The 19,619-nt window shown below is 46.6% G+C and overlaps 1 protein-coding gene across 1 annotated transcript; it reads right to left on the reverse strand.

Annotated features, from left to right (window-relative positions):
• Positions 1-328: 328 nt before the first annotated feature.
• Positions 329-8,061, reverse strand: LOC149340370 (uncharacterized). Its single transcript, XM_089549143.1, has 3 exons — positions 7,859-8,061; positions 4,072-4,336; positions 329-2,467 (listed from the first exon to the last, which is right to left on the reverse strand). The coding sequence occupies exons 1-3, from the start codon at positions 8,059-8,061 to the stop codon at positions 2,126-2,128; spliced, it is 810 nt and encodes a 269-aa protein (XP_089405269.1). The 3' UTR covers positions 329-2,125.
• Positions 8,062-19,619: the final 11,558 nt, after the last annotated feature.

The following is a 19,619-nucleotide window of genomic DNA, read 5'->3' on the forward strand; positions in this document are numbered from 1 at the left end:
TACAAAGCGAAAATAGCATCCTTGGCCTGTTTTCTCCGCTTCCTCACGAACTGGTACAACGCACCGTATGCCGCTGACCCCAAGGACTTGTTGTTGTTGTTGTTGTGACTGAGAGAAGGATGAAGAGGAAATTGCACGGGCCTGCTACTGGCTCGAGCCAAGCCACCACCGCTGCCACGTGCAGATAGAGGAGAATTAAGAGATCAGAGAAAAAAGAAAGAAAAGACGCGCGTCGCAGCAACAACTGCGTCCGCCGGAGCGGACGCTGCTCATAAAGAAGCGGCCGAAGCCGCGCTCGCCGAAGCGAGAACAGATACTCATCCTGACCCCAAGGACGCCTCTGACAACGAGCCCCCGTAGCGTTGGTCCAACTGCAGCCAGTGGAAGGGCTCTGCAGCACTCCCAGGACCACGAAACATAGTGCGCGAAGTGGCTGTAGATGAGGTACTATACGATGACTGAGTGGCGCAGTGGCAGAACGAAGATACATATGTATTGTCAGCGTACGAGCCTCATATCCAAAAGCTGGTGCGGCACATCCTGAAAAACTGCGCACTCTTTGGCATTGGTCATTTCATTGGTCACGAAGACAACGCGGGGGGAGCTCTTCTTTTTTTCATTTGGCTGACAAATGGAAGTTGCTGGTCATAGAAATCAACCGGGAGGTTTCGCTCACAGCGTATTACGCTGACGACGCCGCCTACGCCTGCAAAGTGCGAACTTTGTCATATCTCCTAAAAGCAAGTGCAACATAGAAAAGAAAAAAAAAAAGACCTTAACGACAGCATTACGAGGACACGAAGGGAGGATTTATGATGGAAGTAGCGCAAAGGACGCAGACCCAAGAAGTAGGGCGGCACAGCACGAGGAAATTCTCGCAACTAAATGTTTATTAGAAGAGCACGGAGTATTCCATCCCGTAAAAAAAAAAATGGTCCGAATGGAAAGTGAACAACACAAAAACACCTGGGAAAAGATGCAGTCAGTAAGGAACGCAGAGTAACGGAACACAGGACGCGGTCTCAAGGAAGCATGGTTGGTACACACTATTAAAGAAAGAAAACCCAGTAGGGAGCTAATTTTACGTGCTGCCAGATATGCCAGTTCCTTCGCCATTAGCGCAATTTATCGTACACGAAAACAAGATTTTTCCCTTTCTTGTATGTCAAAGCCTTCGATAACTTTGAATGGGAGTTGACACTGGGTCGCTAAATGGCTGTTTATTCAAAAAGAGGCCTACCAAGTTTAAAGGCACGACAAAAGCCAACCAGACGTGATGAGTTTGACCTTGACAGGACAAAAAAAGAAAAAAAAAAGATGGTGGTGCCGTACAAACAACGGTTTTCGCATAACCTGAGGGCTTAGCGCTATGATGTACAAATCACATTTGCTGCATCGAAAAAGCTCTCCAAAGTTTATGGCCTAGTGAGCAGGAGGGTAACAAATCGGAAACGAAAAACTGAAAGGAATCTGATACTTGTCACACATCTCGTTTCGATCCATGCAAAAGAGCGTCGTGCGCGAACTGCCGGTTATGCGTGGGCAGAGCTACAGAGGACAGACACGACGTTATGTGAACGTACGCGACTCATGGAACGCAGAAAATCGCTGTCAGGATCAAAGTCACCACGCCTGGTTTACCAACTGCCGCAACTGTAGAGATTTTAGCCCCCTTTTTAAACAAACAGCTGGTCTAGGCACATGTAGGGTTCAACTCTCACGCAAAATTATTGTGGCCTTTAACATAACACGGACGGAAAAACGTTGTTTTAGTAATCCATCGATTACAATCTCTGCGAAGAGACTCACATCTAGGCAGTACGTGGAATTATTTTTCTTCTGAGTTTGCCTTCGCTTACTGTGTGCACGATGCTTCCTTGATATATTATCTCATGTTCGGTAACTATCTATTATTTACTGGTTTTCGCCGAGTGTTCTTTCTTGTTGTTTCTTTTTTTTTGCGAGGTGGGCTATACGGTGTTCGTCTAATGAAGATTTACTTTCGAGAAAGCGCTCGTATTGCGTGGTTGTTCTTGTGTCCTCGTCCTTTGCGCTATCTCCATTGTGAATCCACTCCAACAAGCCGAGCTTTCCAGCTTACAAAGGAAAGGCTGGGAGGATATTGTTAGTGTCCTCTGCCGTTACAGTGAGCGTCCGGCAGGTACACAAATACACGCACAGGTGACCCACTGGCACCGGCGATCTTCATCGGGGCCACTGTAGCGTACGATCCGCTGGCCGGCACTCTGCCCAGTGTGCGCAGGTTTTCCAAGTTGTAGACCCTGTGGAGGGCGTTGATGCGGTGTACCGGAAAAGGGTCGGCCACGTCCAAGGAAGCGGTGTCGATGCCCATGCCGCTCAGGCGTCGCTTATCTGCTAGAAACTGAGCGGCTTCCACGCTTACGGACGGGAAGTGGCGAGCTCCTTGGGCGTCCAGGCCGAAGTAGGCGGTTATGTTGTCGACGAACTGTGGGACAAAAAGGTTTCGTTTTTACGCGCACAACAGTGTCTGGGTACAGCATCTCATTGCAATGATCAAACATGACGTACACAGAACATTTCCTTCACCCTTTCTTCTGTTTTCTGCGAAGAGGTGACATATGTGTTGAACAATAAACGGCAGCCCAACTGAATTATCGGTAGAGAGATAGGAAGTTATTCCGTAACCTCAACTCGCCGCCTCGTGTATAGTACGCGGCAAACTACACGACACGCTGGTCACTTGTGGCTGTATGGTGTGTTGCCACACAAACTTTAGTCGCAGTTTTCTTTGGGATATTTGTTCGGCCGCACCTGTATAGAACCAGCGCAGGTGAGCCCAACGGATAAAAAGGACCGGGCCCACGGACGAGAGCGCTGAACTTGCTTTCATTTTTTTGTTGAACAGCATAGACTGCCTGCCATATAGGCGCCTTCCGAAGTCGAGGGAGACGGAAATGCACACGTGATTACAGTCCAAGTCAAGTTATCAAACTCTGGGCATACAATGAAGCGCTGCTTTTCAAGCACTAGAATTCTTGACGGTGCCGATAAAAAACGGAGGCAAAAGGACGAAAACACACAATGAGACAAAAGACAAAATTGGCACGAAATTGGCACGAATTCGGCTCGAAATTCGTCGATAACATTTGCAGTGAACTGCTACACCTGCTGATTGAGCTGAGCGCCCAACAAGTCGGAATACGTGGTGTTGTCCAGTTCTCACCTGGAGAAACAGCTTTGGCTGATCTCTAGAGCAAGAAGGGCGGCTGAAAGCAGCGCTGTTCTGAGCTAGGGACTCACCTGGGCGACCTCTTTGATATTTGTGTGTAATGTTCTCATTTATTAATGGAACAACAAGAAGGTCTTAAGACTATGAGGCCAGGTAAAATATTCAATGACGTCGAGGCACCTCTTGCCAGAAACTTAAAACGAATATAATTGCCTCTGTTGCAGTAAGTGTTGACGAAAGTAAAATAAAAACACTTCAATCGCCTAGGCTAACGAAAATTTATAAACGCAATAAAAGAACCGCCTGTCGTACCGTATATGCGTTAAATGCGTTAAAGCATAGAAAATGAGGCGCTAAAATGGTATTCTCAGTCGCAGTTAGAACGACTGAGAATACCATTCAGCCAATACAACTGAGCCATGGAGCAGAAGTACAGAGTGAAGCGAAGAGAGTATAATCGGCTCCTACATACATGCGAGTAGATATGTTTACAGAATGCAAAAGACATCTAAGTTCTCCTGTGTCCAGTCCGTGCAGAAAGAGATGTAGAAGTCCTGTGAGTCAGGAATTACGCGTGCAGGTAAACGTAGGTTCCACCTTTTCAAACCATGCAGACGGGTTGCATCGCTGTGATAAAACGCTTATATAACATTTATTTTTTTACAGATGCTGTGCTTCGTCATTCTTTTCCTGCTAATAGTGTGGGAGTTGGGAGGATCCCATACGAGGAGGAGGCCACGCCCACATAATTGGTTGTGATTCGCCTTCCCATTGGCCCTCTTTTTTTATGCCGGTGCATCGTAAATTCATTTCTACTATAGCCCTCACTGATAATGGCTGCTCATACAAACGGGTCTTACCTTATCCCATCCGGTGTGCACCATCAGGACGCAACGATCTGGCAGAACGCCGTGCCTGGCCTCCCATTGGTGGACGTCACGGACGGTCAGCTGACAGCTCGCGTTCAGAGCGCACCGCTGCGCGATATCCACCAGTGCTACGGGGACCAAGGCCAGCCTCTCGACGGGGATCTCGGCCACGTCCCAGCCGTTCTCGTCAAAGTGCAGCGGGGCGTCAAGGTGCGTCCCTCCGTGGGTGGGAGTCGCGATCGTGTCCACCTGATACCTGCACGAACGGTGCGCCAGAATCTTCTGTTAAACAGCATGGACAACTGGTCGACTGCGCTGCTTCTCTTTCTAAATACTAGCGCAAACGTGGACGCCACCGGTGGGGCTTGTAAGACCCAGGCAACCCCTGGCGCAACGTCTCGCGACCAATCCTTAATTTAAATACCATTGTTGGCAGTTTGCTCAAAGTCACGTGGGCAGATTGTGACGAGTTCACATGGTCACGTGACCTAGGTGGCAGGTGGGCCACCTGCTTCTCTGGGGATTTTTCGCTCCACCGCCGCCACCGACGACGATACCGGGTTTTTCTCTGAACGGGACCCTTAACGCTATATCCCGTTAAAGTTACGAGCTATGTTCCTCTTAACACCACCGGCTGACTAATGTATCGACCTTCGTGCACTTCACAGTAGCACAATTGCGATAAAAATTGTCGTTTCAACGCTATAGCGCTTCACCTGTCATCGCAGGGCAGTAGCGCATCACTTATCCCCTGCACCAGGAGTGGTATGAGTACTCACAGGGATCTATGAATGTAAAGTAGAGAATGATCAATTCCGCATATATGGGCACTAACCCATTAACGGTATCACGTCATACCCTTAAAGCAAAGCGCAACTGTCCCCTCTAGATTTTTCATGACTGGATATGAGCCGAAGGTTTGAAACCTTACGGCAGTGTCGTATAAGTTCTAGATAGTGCTCTTTATAATCGACTGGAGAAGCACAACAGTTTAGTGCGTTTTCTACAAAAAACGTCCGACTCCTTGGAACTGTAACATGTAACCACGAGCTGCCCTTAGGGCTTCTCAACCAGTGCAGGTACTTGCGGAGGTGAGAACCAAGCCATAAGAACGGACTAGAGACTTTCTAAGCGCCCGATGTGGCAAGTTCTTGCCCAGAGGGGCCGGACTGGTCGCAGTTGCAAGCCGCCCGGTTGGCTGACTCGTATTGTTTGAAGACTTTTGAGAACGTTCCGATGAATTGTCTCTGTGTACAGTCATCACCTCACGTACGATAGCGCCGCCCGTTCACTGGCCGTACGCCACGCCGTACGCTAACGTTGCGGTGCCGCAACGTTACAGGAACGTCTCGCAACGTATGTGGCGGGTAAAGCCACCCACTGCAGATTTACCATCGAAAAAATTACGGAGTGAACTTAAAACTAGTTACGTGCTTTGAATGCGTAAGCATTATCTCATCGTGAGTTCTGTTGCGAGGTCGATTAAAGATTATTTCCCTTCTAATGACAGACCTACCCATCAGCGAGTAGTCATCGTAAGGAAACGCATACATTTCACCTTTATTCACCAAGAAGCAACGAGGTTCCATGGCCTATGGGTTTCGTGCTTCACTCAAAAGCAGTTTGAGGGTATTTTGTTTAATTCAGTTATTCGCCCTTTGGGAAGAAATTTGATTTTTCCTTGATGACGTCACTGGGCTTCTGGACGCCACTTTGTTTTATGGTCTAATTTTTACGTCATGCGAGACCACGGTGACGTAATATGGAGTTTTGGGGCCACTGCTGCACAACACCGGACGCTGGGCTTCGTTGCCGTTGAGTCATATAATGATTTCGCATCAATAAAGCAGCATCTGAACCTCGTTGGGATGAACCATCGCCCTCGCATCCTTGCATAGCACGAGGTGCTAAAGAGCGAAACAATAAACTGCTCTGCAGATAACAGAAACGTGTGTTCGATTATTTGTGCCCGTGGCTCGTCGTGTAACCATGTAATCGCACGCCTGATTTAATTAATCAGATTGCTTTCAAGCATGGACACTCCTGAAGCCTAAAACAAGCAACCTTCGAGTATTGTGAGGAACTTACCTGAAGAAGGATGCACCGTGCGCAACTCGGACTTTCTCAGACCAGTCCTCACTTTTTCGCCCTTGAGCAGAAAGCTGCGCCTAGCTGCTTTCTTCTGTGAATTCTATTAATAGCATCACAGACCTCGTGATATATGCAAGCCAAGAAGAGAACTGCGGTTGAGGTTAAGGCGGATTTTTGTGAACAGCTTCACAAGATCAGCTCCAAACTCTCGTGCCCAGTAGTGCTTTAAGGGCTTGTCTGGTATGCTTATTTCGCATTAACGTTGGCATCAGCAATACGGAAAAAAAAATATAATGTTAGAACTGCTGAAAGTGAGTGTGGCCATGAAGGCGGTTGACCGGGTGAGGGAGAACCACCAAATTTTACAAATTTAGGATAAGGGTGACGGACGGGCCAGGATTTAATGGCGAGGGTAAGGGTGGAAAAGCACAAATGGTTTATGGTTTATTGTCTTTAGGAGGGTGTAACGTCCCAAAGGCTACGAGGGACGCCTTAGTGAAGGGCTCCGGAAACTTCGACCACCGCTGGTTCTTTACCGTGCACTGACATCGCACAGTGCACGGGCATCTAGAATTTGGCCTCCATCGAAATTCGAGCGCCGCGGCCGGGATCGAACCCGCGTCTTTCGGGTCAGCAGCCGAGTGCCATAACCACTCAGCCACCGCGGCGGCGGGAAAGCACAAATGAGGGCATTTGCCCGCCCCTTCCCAAAGCTACACCAGCGGTTGCACACAGGACTTGCCGACACTGGCGTTTCCTTCAAGGAGATTCACAGCGTCTATCGCGGGCCGCTGGTGAACGACAATTCGGCCATGTGCGCTATATACTTCGACACACTGGTGCATGGAATAACACGCACCTTGCGACACAAAGTGATCCTGCTGTTTACTTCATCGGCCATTTGAAACGGGTTAACTCCAACGCCGTGGCAGTACGCATGCGCATATTATTGGCCTGCTCCAGCGCGAGCAACTGTCGCTAAGTTTCGTATATCACGCAGCTCGAAGCAAGTGCCCGTTTTTTCTAGAGAGGTCCTATTTTGTGTAGTACTAAAAAGGGCTGAGGCTTAACTTGGTTAAGCCTGGAGAATGCGAAGCATCATCGTGTCGCGTAATTTGGAGGCGCACAACCACAGCGACGGCGCGAGGTGGGCCCCCGTTTCTCAACTGCCGTGACGTCATCGTGTCACGTGGTGTGGCATCATCGTGTCACGTGATTTGGAGGCGCACAACCACAGCGACGGCGCGAGGTGGGCCCCCGTTTCTCCACTATCGTGACGTCATCGTGTCACGTGGTGTGACGTCATGTATCACGTGATTTGTAGGCGCACAACCACAGCGACGGCGCGAGGTGGGCCCCCGTTTCTCCACTGTCGTGACGTCATCGTGTCACGTGGTGTGACGTCATGTATCACGTGATTTGGAGGCGCACAACCACAGCGACGGCGCGAAGTGGGCCCCCGTTTCTCTACTGTCGTGACGTCATCGTGTCACGTGGTGTGACGTCATGTATCACGTGATTTGGAGGCGCATAACCACGGTGAAGGGCTGAAGTGGTAGCTAAAGTAGTATGCTTCGCATAAAAATGTCTTAACGCGAGTTTCGTAAGCAATGATCGCGCTACTCGTACTTGAATGCAGTTTTAAATGCACGCTAGTTGTGATACACGGAATGACGGTGGGACTGACCGGGTTTCTGGGTCACTTGACACGAAGCTGACGTTGAGAACAAAGTGCTCGTCAGGGTCCCAGTAAACCGTCTTGTTGTCGTACGGGTAGCTGAGGTCCACAATTCCTTTGAAGCGTGGCTCGCAATTACCGGGATGATTCGGAGTGTCACACGCGATGACGTCGAGGACAGCCGCGAAGAGCACCCAGCGAAAGGCAGACATGCTGTCGACATGCAATAAACAAAATGAATATGTGTTTACGTCCCAAAACAGTCATATGCAAATGCAATATGAGCGATATCGTAGTAGAAGACTCACAATTTCTTTGTAATTCGTTATTAGGCATTGAGGCCTCGCGTCAGACTGGTCAGCCAGTGATTTCGAAAGTAGCAGTAGTGCGCCACGAGAGTTTTTGCGCGAGTAAAAAAAAAAAAGAAAAACCCAGCTCCTAAAGCTAGGCTTTAAATATCTATCTCGTTCCGGTGCACATCAAAAATTCTAAAATACGACGAGTGTCAGCTGCACCGTCGCAGCAAGGTCCATGAGTTATATCATTTTGTTTTATCTTGATAAACTTGGTAACTGAAACGCGAGGCTTCCAACCCTTATTTTCATACCCAATAATTATGGACAAAAGCATTTCTGAACGGCATGAAGTTTATGAATGCAATTTCTTCATGTATTGTAAGATTTCACTGTAACAATCAATATATTCCCAGATCTCCCAGATCTCACAGATCATTTTCTCGCTATTAACGTTTTTGTTATCGTAAAAAGCGTTCCCCAATGGAGTTCCTATGGCAGTCAAAGCTGCTCGATGCGAGCGATGGGAAAACTTTAAAAGAAAGATTTTTTCGCTATACACATCGGAAGAATAGAGAATTATCTTCAATATTTCCGCATCAATGCCTTACAAAATTGCAATATTCAAAATTTTTGTTCGAGAACGTTGGACATGAATCATTACCACTTCCAGATCCTGTCCGCTCGCAAAGGTAAATTTTTATGACGCGTCTCTAGCCATGAGGACTGGGATGTCTATAACCACCACCACCACTAACCCTTACAAAAAAAAATTTAGACAGTCTTCGCACCGTTCATAGACCTCTGTCTATAAAGTCTATAGACTCTCTACAGACAAACCCTAGAGAACAGTCTATAGGCAATACAAATGCTACAGACAGTGCGTAGACAATCTACAGATGTATGGCCATATACTTCTAGTGGACCTTTGTCTATGGATAGTCTATAGACTATGAATAGACAAAACAAATTTCTATAGGAAGGCAATACAGTCTATAAAAAGTCTATAGACTGTCTATAGATCATTTTTATAAGGAAACTCTCCTCCATGCCCCATATCCACCCTAGAAAACCGCCACTCACCACCCAACTTTGTCGTCTAGAAGCGCCGAACACCACCAAGCCACCTACCTCCGCACTGCACCCGCTAAAAGGCCAAGCACTGCAGCGAAATGAAAACGTGGCAGCGAAATCAAATCCAAAGACACAGTGGGAAATAAAGCTGTGTCTGCATGGTAGCTGTGTTTGTCGCCTTTCAGTTTAGCAAAAAAGAAAAAACGATTCCGAGATAACAATAAAATAACACCGAAAGAATACGAACCCCACGGTCATCGACGAGCGCACATACACGTGCGTGAAGGCAATAAAAAAACAAAATACATAAAACTCGCTGCTCGTGTTGGAGGACATCAAACGAGAAGCCTTTGTCGAAGCATGTTCGTTTTAACCTGAAATATACCCAGTGGTTTTGGTGTTAGGTTGCACGAGCCCAAGGTCGCGGCGGCCTCATTTCGATGGACGAGAATTGTGAGACGACTGCGTGTTGTACGATGTCTGAGCGTTACAGAATCCCGGTTGGCTGATATCATTCCGGAACTTTCCCCAACGACATCTTTCATAACCCCACCGTGCAGATTAGGCACGTTAAGCCAAACAGATCACCAAAAGACGTAAATACGTTAGCCCTGCCTGTTACCAGCACATTTGAGAAGTCTTTTTGTCACCTTGATGAATGTAATTTGACCTCCTGCTGATCTACACGTCTCCGCGGGCGGAAAGTGATCGGAAACAACGGCCGTGATTTACATTCCATAAATATACACATTTTCTCTGCCGCAGAAATGTTGAGGGCGTGTGCTGTGCGATGTCAGGGCACGTTAAAGATCACCAGCTGGTCGAAATTACTCCGGAGCTCTCCACTGCAGTGCGCTAGAATAAAATTCGAGGACACTGTACCTCCACACGGCACCAGTTTCTTCCTTTCTTTTCTCACTCCCTCCTATATCCCTTCCTTACGGCGCGGTTCGGGTCTACCGAGATATGTGAGACAGTTACTGCTCCCTTTCCTTTCCTCAAAAAAAAAAAACAATTTTCAATTTCATCAGACACGCGGACAGTACAAAATTTAATGAATGGGCTTTATCGACCCGCCGCGGTGGCTCAGTGGTAAGGCGCTCGTCTACCGAGCCGGAGTACCCGGGTTCGAACCCGACCGCGGCGGCCGCGTTTCGATGGAGGCGAAACGCAAGAGGCGCCCGTGTGCTGTGCGATGTCAGTGCACGTTAAAGATCCCCAGGTGGTCGAAATTATTCCGGAGACCTCCACTACGGCACCTCTTTCTCTCTTTCTTCTTTCACTCCCACCTTCCTCCCTTCCCTTACGGCGCGGTTCAGGTGTCCACCGAGATATGTGAGACAGTTACTGCGCCATTTCCTTTCCTAAAAAAAAAACAATTTACAATTTTTTACTTTATCGATGACCTCGATATCGATGACCTTCCCGAAAAGGGAAGTAGTTTGTCGTGCGCTTAGATTTGTATTACAAGACTTCAGGAGTTGCAGTGTGAGTGGCATAGGTACATAGCTGTCGTCACTTCTTGGCCCCAGGGAAAGACAAAAAGTGCAAGAGTACTTTTTAGCTACCTACGAAAGATGCGTGATTGATTGAAAACGCCTTATTTGTGTTGTCAGTGCCACGCTGACGTTATGAATAAAAGTAACATAAAGCGGCCCTTACCTTCGTTGATGAATGCCGATATTAAAAGGGCAACTCATCGCCAATCCCCCCTCCAGCTGTGCACGTCTGCCACGCACATTAAAAATGTCTGCCGCATGCCATCTTCCGGGGGCATATTTGGCACGTGTGCAGCTGAGCGGAAGGTAGTGGGTAACAGGAAAATGCTGCATATACGACCGATTTTGCGAGCAACTTTGTTGCACCTGCGCGGACGCCGGGGAGGGAAAACAGAGTGGCATGTATTGAACTTCAGCCTTCGACGCAATCAAGCAAGCGTCTTACAGCCGCGAAAACACACTGTGCAGCAGCCCTTATAAAAACGGTCTATAGACAGTCTATAGACATCTTATTCACTCTGTTTACTTCCTATAGATATTGCTTTTGTCTATTGCTTTGATATAGATATTGATATTGCTATAGATATTGATATTGATATTGCTATAGATATTGTTTTTGCCTATACACTGTCTATAGGCAAATGTCTACTAAAAGTATATGGCCATAAATCTATATATTGTCTATCCTCCTGAGACCCGTGTATGGCAATTTGTCCAATATATTGGACATTAGCTTTTAAGCCAGTACTCCCGCGCCGAAAGATTCATCTTCATAAAACCCGCTTGTCCAATACATTGGACAACTGGTTGCGCCATCTGCGCACCTTTTTTGAAATTAAACTGCTCCCTTTCCCGCCAAAACACTTTGAAAATGACTGCGTTCAGCGGCGCGGCGTTCTATGGCACCTGCCGGAGAAGTAAGTGTTGTTTCTGCGATTTTTACCTACTTTGAACGCGTAAATTTGGTTGGATATCAACAAAAATAGAACAGGAAACATGTAGATATCATAATTGTAACTCTACATGACCTAACTTTTCTGTGCTTTCAATTTGATTTCACGTGTCCAATACGTTGGACGCTGGGACTCAGCCCGGTTATTTTGACCGCGCTTTTGAGATGGCTTTCGCAATAACTGTAAACGAATACTGCTGGTATTTAACGGCTGGGGACGAAATAACGTCTTTTTTTGTTGTAGTAGACAGGCCTCGCGTTCCTGATGAGACGGCCGAGGCAGTTTTACAAAGAATTGCACAAGCCAACACATGAGACATTGACCTATCGGACAGCGGCGACGACATTATTGTCGATCCAAAAACAGCAAGAAACCCAAGAAACATCAAGAAGCAAGAAACGTCAAGGAAAAAAACAACAAGAAACAGAAAGTGACAGTGAAGTTGAGTGGAGCCCACCATCAAAGCAAGCTCGACGAGGAGAGACCAACAAAAGTGCCTACCACTAAAGTCCCTGTATGAGCTTTTCTAAAAAAAGCTTATCTAGGGACTTTACCTACCACTTCCCAAGGCTGTCTGACGCAGTTAACGCTACGCGCTGCAGGTTTGAGGGGTGCACCATGAAAACAAAGTTTTTTTTGCACAAAATGTCAGCAGTTCTTCTGCATAACAAAAGACAGAAGATGCTTCGAAAAGGCACACAGCAAGTGACCACAGCGAAACTTTTTTATTAAGTTGACGTATATTTTGCTACTTTTACTTTTGTCATAATAAAGTATTTTTTGCACAACTTTCACAGCTTTATCTGAAGTATTTTGTGGCATGCCCACTGGGTGGGAAAATACGGCTTGAGTCCTAGTGTCCAATATATTGGACATCGTGCTGAGCTGAAACTATTAGTTCTGTTGAAAAAATATCTCTCACTTTTCACCTTTGTACTCCTACCAGCTTATTCTGAAACCCTACAAAGTTTTTGTGCTCTCAAATTCACTTCGGGTCTCAGGAGGCTATAGACTGTCTATGGCATTTGCATTTGCTATAGACTGTTATCTAGGATTTGTCTATAAACAGTATATAGACTTATATAGACAGAAGTCTATAGACACCCTATAGACTGTCTAAAACTTTTTTTGTAAGGGAGGGCTGCGCACGGTACTTGAAAAAAAAAACCTTCGATACCGATACCCTTAAAAATTGTGTTTCCGATACCGATACAAGATACCAGGATAATATTTATTTAATATACAGATACTCGATACTGTAGCGTCGGTACTTCGATACGCCGCTGAAATCGTCAATATTAATAAAGCTGGTAATATGATTTGATGAGTTAACAAATGTTTCCGTGGTTTCTGGAATTTTCAGTGTATTTGATACATAGCGCTGTATTTGGAAGGATTTAAACGAATCCGGCCGCTTAGATTTCTCCAATTTTTTAAAGCTCCACTCTCAGCGCAGCTGGTCTCGTTAAAAGTTTAGCTTTATAATGAAGCCGTAGTGACGTTGAAACGAACTCGATATGCAGCATAGCAAAATCTTTTTTTTAAATCTAATGTTCATGCGACCCGGTCTTCGAGCACTTGACTAAATAATACAAATAAACATGAAACTGCTTCTGGTGCTCCTCGCTTGTTACTGCAGCATTTACCCGCTGCCTCTGCCTTTGCTCTGTTCTAACAGGTGCAAGTCCCGAGCGCTTGGGAAAGCCGAACAGTTACTTACCCAGCACTATGTTTAACAGACGTTTGAAGCTGAACATTCTTCGTTAAAGGCTAGAAAGAAAACAACAAAGAAAAAAAGGGCTTGAACTTTTATTAGGAAAAGCATAGCATACTGATCTCTGTTGTTAGGCGTTTTTTTACTTAAAGGTATTAAGTAATGGTATTTTCTCAAACCGTCGGTCCGAAAAAGCCTCGCGATGCAACCGTGCTTTAAGCGAACCAAATAAAATAAAAAAAAACTGTATACAAGAGCCCACAAGCATGTTGCCGTGTTGTATTTTATAAAGGTGGCTTTCAAGGCTTAAGGGTCCCATACAGAAGGGGGAGGGGGGGACTGCCGTATAGTTGGCGTTGGTGTGTCGAGAAAATCGTGATTGATCGAGAGGGTCGTGACGTCACAACCACGTGACTTTGAGCAGGTAATTAAAACGTCCCATAACGATTACGCACACTACAACAATGATGACGTCACTACAGAAAACGCAGTTATCCTTGGCGCTGTGGCCCAACAAATTTTTGCTACATCGCGCTAAAATACATGACCTTGCGAGAAGCTTGCACGCAAAGCAACCTCTTCAGTGCACGTAACATGTCGATGTAACCAAAATTTGTGGGACCAGAGCAGTGAGGGTGACCGCGTTTTTGAAATTATAAAAACTGATATCGACATTACTTACGGTAGGCTACACGCCTTTCAATAATTAACGAGCCTAACGGTAATAGTTAAAACGTTAACCAATCAATATTTGTTAATCACCCTGCTAGTTAGCATGCTTTAGCTATATTGTAATGTACTACATCACTGATAATGCTATTGTGAAAAATGCGCTCTTCATTCATTATTCGTTTGTTTGTTTTCTCACTATACAGTGAAAAAAGGAGCCAAGGGAAAAGCCGTTCAAGCACGGCGTGAGTTGTCCTTGACCCCACTTATCAGGCACTGGCAGCAGTGAGAACAGCAGAAAAAAAAAAAAAACAATGCTCTAGGACGCAGCTAGGTCACTCAGTATAAAGCAAAATATACAGTAATAAAAAGGGAACCGTAGAAAGGGGTACAACCATTTAAATTATCAAAATAAACCACATCACACTGCACCAATTGAGCGCATATCACATGGTTCACAAAATAATAGACTACGATTCAGCGGATGAACGTGGCGATGAGATCGGAAAGTTGCAGTTTAGAAATGTCGATACCTTGATTTATATAGTCATTTAACAAACGTGGTAACAGATCATGCAGCATTTGTCGACCGTAAATAGTCCGGCAGGTAGATATTTTCCAAAACGGGGCAGACCTGGTGCCGTATACTAAATCGGCTAAGAATAGTTTGACAATGTCTGTAGACTGTAAGGGTATTGCTTCCGCGCTTTTGACTAATATAATATTCCCGTGATAACCTAAACCTATATAGCTCACTAACTCTGAGGAGGAGGAAGAACATTTATTTCCGCCGAATACGGCTCGGTAGCCACCTCCGGGTCCGCACGCAGGCGCCCGGGGAGGCAGTCTGTCGCACCGCGGCCGGAGGACATCCGATCCCGTCTAGGAGAAGAGGTCTTGAGCCTCGGCCGCCAGGCGGACGGCGAAGCGCTGAGTTTTTTCATCGGAGCTTCTCAGCGTGGTCTCCCATTCATCGCTAGTTGTAATCGCGTTGCGCCCTTCCAATTTGTTAGCGAGGTGCTTAGCTCTGCTTTTCCTCCTCCCCTCGTCGTGTACAGGGTGCATGTTCTTCGGTATGGGGCAGACGTATAGATGCTTTTTGATTTCTCGATCTATGCTTTCCCTGACACTTTCGCCTTCCCCGGGCGCTAGTAGGTTTATACACAGTCGAAGATCTGTCTACCTGCCGTCGTTCCTGCGAGTCGCTCTCTCTGGGATATCCTGACCGCCTCCCAGCTCTTTTCACTCATTATGCAACCCCATTTTCTCTAGAATGTCGTTAGAAGTAGTTATGGGGAGCCCTAGAGCGTACTTCGTGCATCTCTTAATTATGGGGTTTATTTCCCGTTCTTCGCTCTTGTTGATATTTAGGAATGGAGTCGCGTAGCAGATTTTGCTCGTGACAAAAGCTTGTACGAGTGTGAGTCTAGTAGACTCAGTGAGGCCACTCCTTCTGTTGGACGTCTTAAAAACTCTGACTACGAGCTCCACCTGGTCTTTTAGTTTCTTAATCAGGCTTTTGTTACTACCCCTGCGGTTGATAATCAAACCTAATATTCTAATTTCATCTACTTTCGGGATTTCGTTCCCGTTGGCTTTAATTTTGATATCTGGAGTTATCTTCCCGCTACTGCTGGTCATTACCAGGAGCTCCGATTTTTGTGGCGAACAGCATAGACCTACGTCCTCTGCGTGTTTGCTGATTATATCTGCTGCCTCTTGGAGCCTGGATGTGATGTACGAGTCGTTCCCTTCGCAGACCCAGACGGTCACATCGTCCGCGTAGATGCTTAGCTTTAAGTCATCGAGATGCCCAAGCTTACGGGGAAGCTTCCTCATTACAGTGTTAAAAGGAAGGGTGAGAGCACAGCCCCCTGCGGAGTGCCTCTGTTACCCAGCGGGAACTCCTCCGATGTTAAGCCCTGAAAGCTGATGATCGCCGTTCTGTCTCGCAGGAATGATCTAATGTAGCTGTAGGTTTAGGCCCTGCAGCTCCGCTCTGACTTCTGCCACTGTTATGGGCGCGTCAAGCTCGCTGTTCGCCGGTCCGTTGTAATCTCTGTAATGCGCTGTGGCGGGGGAAGCTACGTACGTGGACTTGAGCTTCTCGATGAGTTGTTTGTCCGTACCCTTAAAGTTATACCTCGCCTTGACCTGTTCTATGTTGGCGGCCGTTTTGGACTTACTAGGATCTATCAGGAACCTGAGCAGTTGCCAGGTCTTGGACCCATTCATGGTGGCCTCCATCTCGTCGCATTTGTTATCCCAACGCTGCGACTCGAGTTTCCGAGCGTATTTTTCTATTTCGACGTTGTGTCTGGCTATCTCTCTCCTGAGATTTCGGTTCCACTTTTGCTTTTTGAGCTTCTTCGTTAGCTCATCTTTCTTTTTGAACATGCCGAATAGCCTGCTTTCCATCGCCTCGGGGAGAGCTTCGCCTTTAATTTCTTCGGTGGCTTCGTTTACATGGTTATTTAATTGGGTGGCCCAATTTTGAATGCACTCAATATCCCCAATTTCTTCCCGTTCTCTGATCTGTCTGTATTTATCCCAATCCACTTGGTTTCCTTCCGATACACAGCGGGCTTAACGCTCACTTTTCTGCTTAGTTCTACCTCTGGCACGTAGTGGTCGCTACCGAGATCCTGATGCTTGTTTGTCCACTTAACTATGCCATTTCTATGGCAGAGAGTCAAGTCCGGGTTTGCGTCCACTGACACACTGTTGCCCACCCTCGTCGGGCATGTGATGTCGTTAGCGATGTAGAGGTTTGACTCATTGATGTCTTCCAACAGTGTTTTACCCTTCGGGCTGCTGGTCGTGTAACCCCATTCTCGATGTCTGGCATTAAAATCGCCGGCTATTATTAGCGGGTTCTTGCCTTCCAGGCTAATCGCTCTCTTAAATATCGGGCCAACCTCGCCTTCGTGCACCTCGGGGAGCTGTGTACATTGAGTAGAAATATGCTGCCTCTGTTCTTTTTACCGGTCAGGATCTCCACAAAGACCGTTTCGGTCTCCCTGTTGCCTATTTCGTTCTGGACGACGGCGACGTTGCTTTTTAAGTACGTCACGACCTGGGTTTTACTTCCCTTCCCGCTATCGTAGCTTTTGTACCCCGAAAGCTTCCATACACCTCGCGTTTCCTGCAGAGCCATTGCCAAAGGCTGTGTGTTCTGCCTAGCTACGTACTGTTGCAACAGCCATCGCTTCATTGGCAACGACCGGCAATTCCATTGCCAAATCTTAGACGTTTTGGGATCCATTATGATACTGATATTGTACACCCGATGCGTTGCAAAGGGCTTGAAGGGATAGTAAATCGAAACAGGTGTCTTCTACCTGAGAGCGTGAAGTTAATCATATACAAGCCTCTGTTCGCATCCTACCTAAATTATTTATAGTGTGGGGCACAACCACAGAGGGTAACCTAAACAAGTTACTAATTACACAAAAGAAATTTCTACGCATTATTGCTAAAGTACCATACCTGCAATCTACCTCTCAGCTTTTTAAACAGTTTAATATACTCAGAGTTAGTTTCGGGGTTTGGAGTGCTAGAAACTGTGTCGTTGTGGATCTGGTAACCCTCCTCCTGCTCATGTTTGTGAGCTTTTTTCTTCACGTTTCTTCATATTACGCTAGAAGAAGTAGAAGTAGAAGAAGAACGAGGTGATCCACAGTTCGACCTGCGCCGATCAAAACCTGCCGGCCGAGCACAAAGGATGCCAGTGGAAAACAAAGCGGGGCCAACCCAAGAGGATGCAGCCTCCCCGACCGGCCCCGCGAAGAGCGGCAGATCCCATTCACTGAAGAGAAGGCACCACAGGAAGCACGCCATAGAGCACGTCGCCAGACAATCTTCCAAGGCAGGTCCCAAGCAGGAGAACTACGACAAGGTAGGCCCATAAGAATCAAGTAAAACTCTTGTTTGGGCGAGTTGGTTCATATTTGAACGGGTACGTGCTTGCGTGAAGTAGGCGGGTAAGAACAAAGGAACACACACGACATATACAGAGCGCCACGACATATAAGAATCGGCGCCGTCGGACCTTCGTCTGGTCATCAACGAGTCGAGGGCGAAACAAGTTGGAAGTTTTGGTCACCTTTTTCCGCCTTACCAGATCCACTAAGACACAGTTAATATTCAGCCGTCGTGTTGGCAAAGTAGCTTTGGCGTTCGGCTGCTGATCCCGAAATCGCCGGTTCGATCACAACTGCGGATGCATTTCTATGGGGGCGAAATACAAAAAACGGCCGTGTGCAGTGCGATACCTGCAGAACCTTAGGTGGTCCAAACTAACCCGGAGCCCTCTACACGGCGTTTCTCAAAGCCCTCTCAAAGCCCATGCATCGGTTTAGGACGTCAAAAGCTCGCAATATATAATTAAAGTTAATATTCGGTCACATTATTATTTTCAAGAACTCGCTCTTCCCACTCACTGTCGCCAACTGGAATGCGCTTTCAACAGATGTCTTTCCTGAGGTGGCGTGACTGCTTTTAAAAACACGTACTGAATGCCATTTCTTGAAATTTTTCCTTGCTATTTTTTTCTTGCTTCGCTCTTTTTCGCTTTTTCATGTATTTTCAGTGCGCTTCTTGTTGTTTCGAAATCACGTAACTTGCTCGTTCTTCCGCTGTGTCGCATTTTGTATTAACCCCCTGCTTCGTCTTCAATGAGTGCAGTATTTTTAAAAACAAATAAATTGCTTGAGTGATCTATCTAAATGAAAAGTGACGTAAGGAAGGGCATAAGTGTGTCTCAGGTTGTTGAAGCAGCAGTTCAACAGGTATACTCCCTTTGGCAGTGCGGATCCCAGCCCAGTGGACGGATGCCTGGTACAACAGTGACCGTACAGTTACCCGAGCGAGGGCTTCGCGATCCACAACCTGTTGGACTCACAGGTACGTGACGGTAGTGTGTCCCGACTATAAGCAAACTAAGGCGTTCATATAGGGGATAGTGAGCTTTTTTCGGTAACCGGATTTCCAGAAAAAAATAAATTCGGAGTACGTTTATCGTTTTGTTTTTCGGTCTAAGCCAAAAACTCCAGCCCCTAGTTATAACCATTGTTCCGTTGCACCAACTGGCGACCTTCAACCCAGATATTATAATTACTTCCATGGCTGCATTCGCATACATGCTGGCCATCTGTGACAGCTAATCGATCGAGTACGGGTCGAAATTTAAATGCTCCTCGCTATGTTTTCCGCGCCACATTAAAAGGCGGTTATAAAAATGCGCCGCCAAATCGCATTTTTTGGCACGAAAATATTCGTTACTGGCACGGGGCATCAAATACATGATTTTCTATGAAACCTCTCAATGTTAATTGCATTTCTTCCGTTATAGTCAGCAGTTCGCTGTGGCGATGTGGAGCATTAACAAAGAGAAGACATGCTCATTCTGTATTCTTCTGCCGGGTGTCCCTGCTAACTTCAGACAAGTACTAAAATATGAGACAAACTGCAGGCAAGCGATACCGGCTACATATGGTCGGCAATCGCCTTGCGTACCTCAGGCATTTTTTTTTTGTTTTCGGGCTAATATATTGGTTCAGTAAGAGT

The sequence above is a fragment of the Amblyomma mixtum genome, chromosome 6, assembly GCF_055824585.1.
Source record: "Amblyomma mixtum isolate Tamu chromosome 6, ASM5582458v1, whole genome shotgun sequence".
Classification (NCBI taxonomy): domain Eukaryota; kingdom Metazoa; phylum Arthropoda; class Arachnida; order Ixodida; family Ixodidae; genus Amblyomma; species Amblyomma mixtum.